General features: G+C 47.0%; 2 protein-coding genes across 2 annotated transcripts in view; one reads left to right on the top strand and one right to left on the bottom strand.

Moving 5' to 3' along the window:
• Positions 1-584: 584 nt before the first annotated feature.
• SLC3A1 (solute carrier family 3 (amino acid transporter heavy chain), member 1) lies at positions 585-8,073 on the top strand (the record flags this gene model as incomplete). Its single annotated transcript, XM_010147240.1, has 6 exons — positions 585-704; positions 1,684-1,808; positions 2,888-3,086; positions 4,266-4,412; positions 6,708-6,824; positions 7,633-8,073. Coding segments are annotated over 6 exons (1,149 nt in total), but the record flags the coding sequence as incomplete, so codon positions are not given.
• Positions 8,074-10,104: 2,031 nt separating this feature from the next.
• PREPL (prolyl endopeptidase-like) overlaps positions 10,105-11,024 on the bottom strand; it is an 18,542-nt gene continuing 17,622 nt past the window's right edge. Inside the window, exon 14 of the mRNA XM_010147239.1 lies at positions 10,105-10,179. Within this exon, the coding sequence (XP_010145541.1) occupies positions 10,105-10,179 (75 nt within the window). The remainder of the gene's footprint in view (positions 10,180-11,024) is intronic.

Genomic DNA, 11,024 nt, shown 5'->3' with positions numbered 1-11,024 from the left:
TATTTTGCTAGACAGAGTTAAACCGTGACACTTGGATAATAATTTTTCATGTTCCTGCAAATCAACAAGTAAGCCTGGAAAGAAAATAACATTTTCACATCAGTCAAATAAGAGAGCACAAAGGCTTTAAGAGCTTTGTTATATAAGAAAACCGGTGACACAAGGTCCGTGCGGAATGACACGTTCTTGCGTATTCGAATCGGTGTGTTCCGCTTGTGTGCAGCCGTGATGGGTGTTCGCCACCAAAAGCACCCGGCACCAGCCCGATTGTTGTGATGGCTGAGACTAGAAAAGGATGGATGAGACACGCTGTTAGCGAGTCGTGCCCTGGCTCTGGCCTTGTGCATTACAGGAGAAGCTATAGACCAGTCTCTCTTCTCTGTGCTGGCTGAGACAATAAGCCATGCTCTATCTAGACCTTAGTTTGATATGATTCACTTTAACTTCTAATAAATTTGAAGTATAAATTCAATAATGAATTGTTATGTATTAATACCTACTAACAGGTTTAGGGTTTTTTTAAGTACATGCTATTTTGAACAGGATGGGCTCACCTGGCATTCTCAACTTTTACCTTTGTCTAGGATATTATCAAATTTTGGCTTGGCAAAGGAATTGATGGATTTAGTTTCAGCGCTGTTAAATTCCTTTTAGAAGCAACGCATCTCCGAGATGAGCCTCAAGTGAACAAGACCCAGAATCCCGTAATGTATATGTTCTGCCTTTGCTTTTTCCCCCGTATTTCCCACTGGGGCAACAGAGTCTGTATTTACTCTCTGGGGTCTTAAGTATGGCTTTAGGAAGACGGAGTTAGCCGTGTCCCTTGGGAGGCAGGTGGCTCCTGGGCACTCTGCAGGAGCACGTACTAGAAAGAAGCCCCTGGGCTGAGGGTGTAGGTCAGTGAGATACCTCAGGAGCGCTGTGGGTGTGAGGAGAATTGTCCATATACACTTTGTAATTCTGTTCTGGCGCTGTTCCTCTTGAATTTTCTGTTTAAAATAATTTGCTCTTCGGTCTGTATCCTAAAAAGACCAGTCCTGTGATTTTAATCTCAAGGTTGCTTGTCTCTGGGGAGCCCACCACAGCAGCTAAGCTCAGGGCTCTTGCTGCTTGGGATCCCGCAGCAGTCACTAGCATGCCGCCCTCTACACTGCTAGTGGGAACCAGAGTAAACCTAAAAAGCCCCGTCTTGGCCGTCTGTCGCAATGAGAGGCGGCCAGCATGCCACCCTGTTATTTATGCTATTTGCTTTTGCTGAGGTAGTGACGGTCCCAGACAGTGCCAGCACTAGGACGCTGTTCCCCTGCAGAGCTGGGGATTCCGTAAAACTGGTCAGCTCCACAAGCATCGCTTCTGAGTTACAACAACAGGAACGTCCACCTTCCCAGCCTGCTGTGTGACCCCAGCACTGCTGTGCTCGTTGCTCCAAGCGGGCTCGGTTGGTTAGCGCTGTGGGTGGGATCCACAATAACCATCTTTCTGCTATTGTATCTTTAGAGTTCCCCCCGTGCTGCTCAGCTCTGCACGGTTAGTGCTGGAATGCTAAACTCACCTGACACCACATTTATCTGGACTGGTGCACTGTCTCGGGAAAGGACGGGAAGAATGTGGAGAGCCCTGAAATCTAAAATATTGGTGAACTAATGGGAAATACTGTTTGGTGGTTTGTTTGTTTTTTTTAAGGAGAGTATCACCGCCTATTCCCAGCTCTACCATGACTACACAACCACACAAGTTGGTATGCATGACATCATCCGTAGCTTCCGTCAAACCATGAATCAGTTCAGCAGTGAGCCTGGCAGATACAGGTAATCATTATTACACCTAACAAATTTTTCTCTGACAGTTGTCACCCTCTTGCTAGCAATAAGATGTTGGGTTTTTTCAAAAATAATATGCCGTAAAATGTTTTCTTCCTCAAATGCAAACAGTGGTGCGTGTATCTTCCCCAGTGTGTGAGGGAAAGGAAATGAATTGGCCCTGGTAGCTCTGCTGTGCCTACGGACTGCACGTAAGGCAACAGAATGGGCAACCTGCGTGGAGCACAGACACTGTAATTAACCAGCTCGGTGGCTGATTTGCTGTAGAGTGTTAATAGCACAGTTTGTGTCAGGCACGTAGTCAGAGCTTGTTAAAATCACAGAAGGGTTGAGGCTGGACGGGACACTGGAGGTCGTCTGGCCCAACCCCCTGCTCAAGCAGGGCCACCTGGGGCTGGCTGCCCAGCACCACGCTCAGGTGGCTTTTGAACGTATCCATCCTTGGACAACCTCGCTGGCCAACCTGTGCCAGTGCTCAGCCACCTTCACAGTGAAAAAGTATTTCCTGGTATTCGGAGGGACCCTCCCGAGTTTCAGTTTGTGCCCATCACCTCTGGTCACGTCACTGGGCACCACTGTGAACAGCCTGGCTCCTTCGCCTTTGCACTTTCCCTTCGGATACTTATCTACGACCATGAGGCCCCCTGAGACCTCTCCAGGCTGAACAGTCCCAGCTCTGACTCTCCTCACGAGCGAGATGCTCCAGTCTTCGTGGCCCTTTGCTGGACTCTTTCCGGTATGTCCACGTCTCTCTTGTACTGGGGAGCCCAGAACTGGACACAGTCCTCCAGCTGTGGCCTCACCAGTGCAGAGTAGAGGGGAAGGATCACTGGCTACTCTCCTACCAATGACTTTTAGATTTTCCTCCAGAAATTTCCAAGAAATCTCTCTCCTTGTCTCCTTTACAAAATACTAGTTTCCCTGTATTAATCTTCTTTGACGGGGAGGAGGGAAGTGAACGTAATTCTGCGTTATTTTCTAAGTGTGTCCAGCACCATTCCGAGTTTCATTCCACTCTGTGAAAACCAAGAATGAGCCACAAAAGGTACTTGTGCACTTCTTTGTAGGTTTATGGGTTCTGACGGTGATGAAAAGGGAGACATTGAAGCAACAATGATGTATTATGGAACAACTTTTATCCAAGAGGCAGATTTTCCCTTCAATTTCAACCTAATTGACATGAAAAATCTGTCGGGCAACAGTATTTTTGAAGCTGTCAACTTGTGGATGAAAAACATGCCTGCAGGAAAATGGCCAAACTGGGCAGTAAGTGATACCAACTCTTATAGGAAGGGCCTGTTTCTGTAGGGGGTAGAAACCTATAGGTGGTGGTTCCTCTTACGGTGATAGAAACCTCTCCCACGCACACTGATGTCAGTGGGCTCGGTAGTAGCCCGAGCCCGTGGCTAACCTACAGCAGATACCCACACCAAACTCCCAGCTGCTGGAGTCATTGGCATTGGCCGACTGGCTGCCCGCCCCACCCTTCCCCAAGTTATGCTCCCCACGCAAGGGTGATGCAAAGGAATTTACGGCCATGGCTCTCCCTCGGTGTCTCCAGCGTAGGACGGGGCATTGGCTTAAACCACCAGTGCGGATGGGATTGGTGCAGTTATCTTAGGCCGTAAACTGACTCGGTGCAATCAGTTCTGGACACATCCCAGGGCCTAGGAAGAATGGAGCAGCCAGTTGAGGGCGGTTAACTTGAAGCCTTGCCGGTCTTCGCTAGGAAGCATGTTTGGGATGTCCAAGAGCTTCCCCATAGGCAGTTCACAGAAACCACGGGCTCTGATCACTCACGCAAAAGCAACACGAGAGCAGTTCTGTTTGCACATCAAACGCTTCTCGAGAATACGGTTTGACATCCTCACGGCCATCGCCCGTGTCTCTGGGAGAGGGGGTGAAATTCCAAAGAGAATATTTAGAAGCAGCTTTCCCCTGTTCTGGCTTTCAGAAAAAGGCAACCAGTCTGTCTGCTGACCACGTGGGGCTGCAGCTACTCGTGTGTCACTGTGTCCCTTCCTGTACTCAGACCCTTCTTGTTCCAGTCCCATAGTCAAGCGTGCCTGCCTTGGGGGCACTTTCCTTCGGGGCTGCCACCTTCTCACAGCCCAGGGAAAAGGTGGGCTCGAGCCCACCATCTCTTCACCACAAGCGCCACCTTTGCACAGCAGAGAGTGGCAGAAATCCGAGACCCTTAACGGTGGGGAGTTATTTGTCATCTCCCCTCACTTCTGTCCTGTGTGCTGCTGTAGGGCTTTTATGGGCTAACGTACTTGGGGCAGAAGTTTGTGCTGACGCCAGGATAACGACAGTTGCCCTCACAGGCCTGGAAGGGAGAGAAAGCAAACAAAAAAACCCTGGTACCTTGTTAAGTTAGTTGCCCAGCCCCATGTATGTGTGGGATTTTATAATGTGTCTTTGACAGAGTGGTATTTTCCTCAGGTTGGAAGCCCTAACGCTGCTCGGATTTCATCTCGGATTGGGAAGGAGTATGTCAATGTTATGAACATGCTGCTTTTAACCCTCCCTGGTACTCCCGTGACTTACTACGGGGAAGAGATCGGCATGGAGAACATCGCATCAGAGAACGTAAGCGAAGAGCCTGTGAACCCCAATCCTGTTGCTTAGTTCTGAGTAACAGAACTTTCAAAAATACAAGACCTCTTGTTTAGTTACCAAATCCGTACTTTCTCAAAGCCAACAAAACCACTGGATAACATGTGGAAGGGGCCAGGCCAGAGACCAGAACCAGGCCTTGATGCATGTCTGAACTGCTAAGCTTACAGGGTCCCCGATTTCCGTCTTCTGCCAGATCAGCCTTGCATGGTGTGCAGTGGCCTTGCTCTGCCTCAGCAGAAAGGGCAGCAAGTGCCAACACCGGGAGCAGGGTGTCGCAGTCATCCGAGGCGACAGGAGCCAAGTCAGTGTCTCTCTCCTTCCTCCCACAGAAGTACCCCAATGGCTGTCACAGTCCCGTTATTTCCTGGCTGTTTTAAAGGAAATGGGAGTTCATAAGAAGAGCGCATCTGCAGTCACCACCTCCTGCAGGCTGCTTTGCTCTGACTGTACAGAGGCACCTGAGCCACATCCTCTCTCATGTTGTGGATGCCCCATCCCTGGAAGTGTTCAAGGCCAGGCTGGATGAGGCTTTGAGCAACCTGGTCTAGTGGAAGGTGTCCCTGCCCATGGCAGGGGGGTTGGAACTAGATGGTCTTTAAGGACCCTTCCAACCCAAACCAGTCTGTGATTCTGTGATTTTATTCAACGTCAAGGGATTAAAACCCTGCCCGTGCCTCTCACTGTGCTGACTATGTGGGTTTTCAGGTTCAGCCCCTGTAATTTCTTGTGTTCTCCATGATCATAAGTGACTTCATTGTGTCTTCTCATCCAAGGTGTACGGGCAGGGCTGGAAAAGGCCATGCCCAAACGGGAGTGGCTCAGCTCTGCCTCTTGCGACCATGTTTGAGCACCATGGGAATACGGTCCTGTGGCAGACAGCGGTTTCGTTGTGGAAAGCCTCTGTTAGGGAATGAGACAGCCTCTGGTGGTGGTACCGACGGTGTCGGCTTAAAGAGGTACTTGAAGAAGCACAGGATCATCACCAGGTTTGTCTCATTCGGATGTGAGGAAACGATTGTGATTGCAAAGGGAATCCCATTTCCTCTGAGACACAGCGAGGTCCTGTGTTTTCTTCCTGCTGCTGCTGACTGCTGGCAGAAGGACACTCTTCAGAAAAGCCGCTTGCCCTTGGCTCCTCAGGGTTCACTCTGGCTCGTGACTTGGTAACAATACGGAACTGCTCTTCACTCTGCCTGGAGAGGAGGATTCCCTCATTAGCAGGTGCCTTAGAAAGATGGATAGTATTTGTTCAGGGCATAGTTTTTAGCCCCAGCATTTGACACACTTCAAGAGAAGCGAAGAGAGGTAAAGATGAAAGGGAGTGTTACCGGTGTTGAAAACTTAGGATTTTTTTTTTTCCCTCCTGCTTTTCAGAACATGCTAAAAGGAGAAACCCGTTATTTATAATGTCACAAAGCAAAGTGACAGTTTCTTTTGTTGAGCTGCTGTTCTGACAGATGGTATTGAAAAGTGCCCTTTATATGAAAAACAGTTCTCATGGAAAACAAACACCCAAAGTATGTGCAAAATATTTTATGCCCTCTTATATCATTAAATTTAAGTGTCAGATCTTTTGGCAAGCTCTTCAGTAACAATGAGGAAGCTTTTTCAGAATTCCTCTGAATCCTTCAAAATGAGAACTTCAGGCTTTTTCCACCAACACTTTTTAATCAGCTAACAGCTGGTTTTCAATGAAGTTTTTGCACTTGGAAATAATTTTATCTTTCTAATGCAAGTAATCCTGTCCGAACCGTCCCCCTTGCAAACATAAGCTCAAGGAGTTCTAAGGTGACAAGTGTGATAGTTACAAAGGAGCAGACGCTGAGTGGCATTTACTCGTTGTTTACAGTTACTTTAGCAGCTGCTCTCCTTAGGACTCTTCACCTCACATGTTCACTCGCAGTGTGTCCAGATACTACTGGAACATCATCCTACCCGTCACTAGTGAACTCCTACCCAGCTGCCTGTGCAAGGGGAGGCAGCTCTACTGGAGCCACTGGGGAATCCCACGTTTTCCCAGTGATGCTGCATCCCTGAGGCCATCCGTTCTTCTGCATTTCAGGAACTGTCTTGATTCTCATTTTCTCTGTAGACGAGCAGGATTACAGCCTCCTTACTAGCTCCTAACTTGAAGCAAAGAGGGCAGTACTGAACGGGGATCGTTTCGCAGCTGTGAGCGCCTGCTGTGCAAGGGCTAACTTCTTGCTGTACTAATCCAAAGAAGTAACTCCTTGGCCGTGGCTCTGACACTGCTTTATTTCCTAGGTGACCTTTCCGGAGAAATCTCCCATGCAGTGGGATGGCGAAGGTAACGCTGGCTTCACTGACGGCAACAGCAGCTGGTTACCTGTTCACTCCGACTACCGCAGGGTGAACGTAGAGGTAGGTATCTCTATACCTGTGCCTCTGTCTCGTAATGCGTCTGGTGTGCTCCGACTTCTTTTAGTTAGTGGGAATTGGCAGTGCAGCTGATAAGAATAAACTCCAGGGAAGAAAATTAAAAAAGCACTGAATCCTCAAAATTTTATTAGAAAAAGAAATCCTTGCACCAGCAAGGAGCCTACTTCATCTATATTCATTTAAGCAGAGCAACTGCAGTTATGATGTAGATGTGGCAATTTGGCTCTTTAAAGGGATGATTGGGAATGATTAATCATTTTAATATTAAATCTTGTCTTTTCCTGTGGAAAGTAACAGCTTCACGTGCACCATGTCTAACGTGAGTAAATACGTTTTTTTTCAAGGCAGCCGAGCAGTGAATCCAACAGATTTTGCTGAGCTAGGGTGCTGACCGGAACTGCAGGCAAAAGAAAATAAAGCTAAGCCAGGAAAAACACAAAACATGAAACAAACCCTGTGACTTCAGTAGGTTAATGAAGAAAGCTCAGTATCAAACTTTGCCTGTGGCCTAATTCCGAGAACACAGTACTTTTAAGGAGATTGTGGAAGGAATAAATATTGTTAGTGCTGGGAAAATTCTGTTGTGCCTAAAAACCTCTGTCTCTGCCACTCCACAAGTGTCCAAGTGCAGGAGAGAAAACGTTTTTTCAGTGGCATTTGCAGACAAATTTGAAGAGGTAATTGCCAAAACTGGGATTGAACAGGGGTGCTCTGGGCAGACTGGGTGTGAGGCGAGCAGTACTTCCTGCGTTCGGTGCAGACATGACCCCGTTCACGCTGTCTCTTGCAGATCCAGATGACGTGGGCCAACTCCACCCTGAGTCTGTACAGAGAGTTAACGTCCCTTCGCAACAAGGAGCTCCCCATTCAGCGGGGTTGGACGTGCTTCGCCTGGAACGACAGTAACGTGTTTGCGTATGTGAGGGAATTGGATGGATTAGACAGCGTCTTTATGATGGTTCTCAATTTTGGGCAGGAATCGACGATAGACCTGAAAGCTCTGGTTCCTGGCCTTCCCTCCAAAGCTGTTATAAGACTAAGTACTCATTTTGGCAATGCTGGTAAAGCTGTCGACACCAAACTAATTAAAACTGAAATGGGAGAAGGCCTGGTCCTCGAATACAAAACAGCAAAGCCTGTTCATACTATGGAAGCTTTTAAAGGAAATTGTTTTGTGGCTGAAAAAGCTTGTTATTCCAGTGCCTTCAATTTACTCTACGTGAACTGTTAAGTGCAAGAGTAGAATAACTCAGCCTTCATGTGAATTTAGAAAATGTTGGTTCGGGGAAATGTTGAAAAATTTCCCTTTTCCTTGGCTTTTAACACTTTGTCTACAAAATAAATGTCCTGAAAAATAAAACAGATAGCTGATTGTCTTGCTTGTGTTGGTGATGAAAAGGAAGAGGTAGGGTATAAGGTCCCCCTTAGAGTCTGTGCAGAAGGAAAGTAAGCCTCCCTTAAACTGGCCTATTGAAGGCTGTGTGTTCCTGTGAGGAAAGAGAACAGTTGCCTTCTGGGTGCTGCCTCTTACAGCTGTTGGTCCTTAAGAGCTCCTGTGGAATCCACGTCAACATTTCAGAAGTCTGTAGGTTTGTAAAACTTACCCTAAAGGGATGGCCCTGCGTTTAAGATGGATAAAAGCAAGCATGACTAACGTGTAGAGTTGTGATGGCCTACCTCTCCTCTCGGCTCTAACAGCTCTGATTATTCACATTCACAGAGGGGAAGGGGTTGGAAGGGACCTCTAGAGATCATCTAGTCCAACCCCCCTGCCGGAGCAGGATCACCTGGAGTAGAATCACAGAATAAATCATAGAATGGTTTGGGTTGGAAGGGACCTTAAAGATCATCTAGTTCCAACCCCCCTGCCATGGGCAGGGACACCCTCCACTAGACCAGGTTGCTCAAAGCCTCATCCAGCCTGGCCTTGAACACTTCCAGGGATGGGGCATCCACAGCTTCTCTGGGCAACCTGTGCCAGTGCCTGACCATCCTCTCCAGGAAGAACTTCTTCCTGATATCCAATCGGAACCTCCCCGCTTTCAATTTAAACCTGTTCCCCCTTGTTCTGTCACTACAGGCCCATGTACAAAGTCCCGATCCACCTCACTGCCCAATGGTCCAGTCTATACTTCCCAAGCTTGTCTGTGAGGATGCCATGGGAGTCCGCGTCAAAAGCTTTGCTGAAGTCACGGCAGACCACATCCACTGCCTTGTCCTTGTCTGTCCATCTGGTGATGCCATCATAAAAAGCTACCAGATTGGTCAGGCATGACTTCCCCTTGTTGAATCCATGCTGACTACTCATGATAAGCTTCCTTTCCTCAACATGCTTTGAGATGGCACCAAGAATAAGTTGTTCCATCATCTTTCCAGGGATGGAGGTGAGGCTGACCAGCCTATAGTTACATGGGTCCCCCTTCCTGCTTTTTGTGAAGAGTGGGGTAACATTGGCTTTCCTCCAGTCCTCAGGCACCTCTCCTGTTCTCTGGGACTTTTAAAAGGCCAAGGAGAGTGGCCTAGCAATGACTTTTGCCAGCTCCCTCAGCACTCGTGGGTGCATCCCATCAGGGCCCATGGATCTGTAGATGTTCAGTTTGCTTAATTGATCTCTAACCCAATTATCCTCAACGGTAGTAAGAAAAAGAACAAAACAGAGCTGATACATCATAATTCTACACTCGGGACTGTATTGCCAACTGATTCTTCCTCTTCCCCCTGAGTTAAGAATTACATTTGCATTCCATTATTTCTTGTTCTACTCTAAGGTTGTCATATTGCCTACTTATGGCAGTTAGTTTTAGAGGACCCTAGTGAGACCTTTAAATCAAATACTTCGTGGGAGTTTTACTGCCTTGTGCGAAGTTTGGTCTTGGAAGAGAGGGCTAAGACTGGAAAGGCTGCCTCTACCAAGTGCACGTCTTCATGCATCAGGCTTTAAGCACAAACCGTTGCGCTTCAGCTCCACTTGTGCAGGGCTGCACGGCTTTTGCTTACAGCTTCTGCTCCTGCGGGCAGAACTGCACCCAACACACTGATTAACGCAGGCAGCTACCTCTATACTGTCTGGCGGTGGAGGAATTCAGATGTTAATTTGTCTCTTATAAGCCAATGCCACACCCAACTTGGTCTTTGATTTGCTTCTCTGCTTATGCCCATAAGGCAGGGATCCGAGAGGAGAGATCTGCTGGAGGAGGTGTTTGCTTTTCATACAAATGAAACTCTGACCCCAAGTGCTCCAGGTGGTCAGTGTGTTTATTAGCTACTTGCAGGACTTGATATGATGTGGGCACACTTCCTCAAGTTCTTTGTTCAGAAAAGCAAGGTGTCTTGCAACCTAAAATAATGAAAATATCACCAAAAATTAATTCTTTGCACTATAAACGTTCATCTATTCTAATCTTCTTCCTTTCCCGTACTAATGCCAAGCAATACTTGCTCAAAGACTGAATGAGGCTTTTCCTGAAGTAATTAATTTTGGGAATAACTGCCACCACCAAATAATATTTTGTAGGATTAGTTAAAATTAACAGTGATTAAAATTGGTATATCCAACTGCAGTAGTCTGAGGCACTGTTAACAGTATGGCAGGTCCTGGCAGTATGTTGCTTTTAGGATGCATGACGTACAAAGTGTAAGATGTAGCAACTGTAAAATGTTGAATCCTAAGTGCAGTAGCATCCTTTGACAGCACAGATCATGCATTTCAAAATGTAAAGATCAGACCCATCATATATGTTTTACTCATGAAGCAGATGGAAGTAAATAGCCAGTATGACAATTTTAAGTACTTAATACTTCACAGTGCAAGACTCTTCCTGCTGGAACAGTGTTTTGCACAACTTAGAACCTTTCATTTAGAACATTTTTCCGCACATTACAGTGGGAGTTTTAATACTATTTTTGAGACTTAAGGCACAATGAGGTTCAATAACCTGGCTCTGTCACTGGCTCTTTTATGTATCTATCTATATATATAAATGTATATCTAGATATAATTTCATATAATCATACAATCTTCTAGGTTGGAAAAGACCTTTAAGATCATTGAGTCCAACTGTTAACCCAGCACTGCCAAGTCCACCACTAAACCCTGTCCCTCAGCACCACAGCTACACGTCTCTCAAACACCTCCAGGGCTGGTGACTCAACCACCTCCCTGGGCAGCCCCTTCGAATGACT

Source organism: Eurypyga helias, unplaced genomic scaffold (assembly GCF_000690775.1).
Source record: "Eurypyga helias isolate BGI_N326 unplaced genomic scaffold, ASM69077v1 scaffold16812, whole genome shotgun sequence".
NCBI lineage: Eukaryota > Metazoa > Chordata > Aves > Eurypygiformes > Eurypygidae > Eurypyga > Eurypyga helias.
Note: the sequence above shows the minus strand (reverse complement) of the source record. Positions and strands in the feature narration are given on the sequence as shown.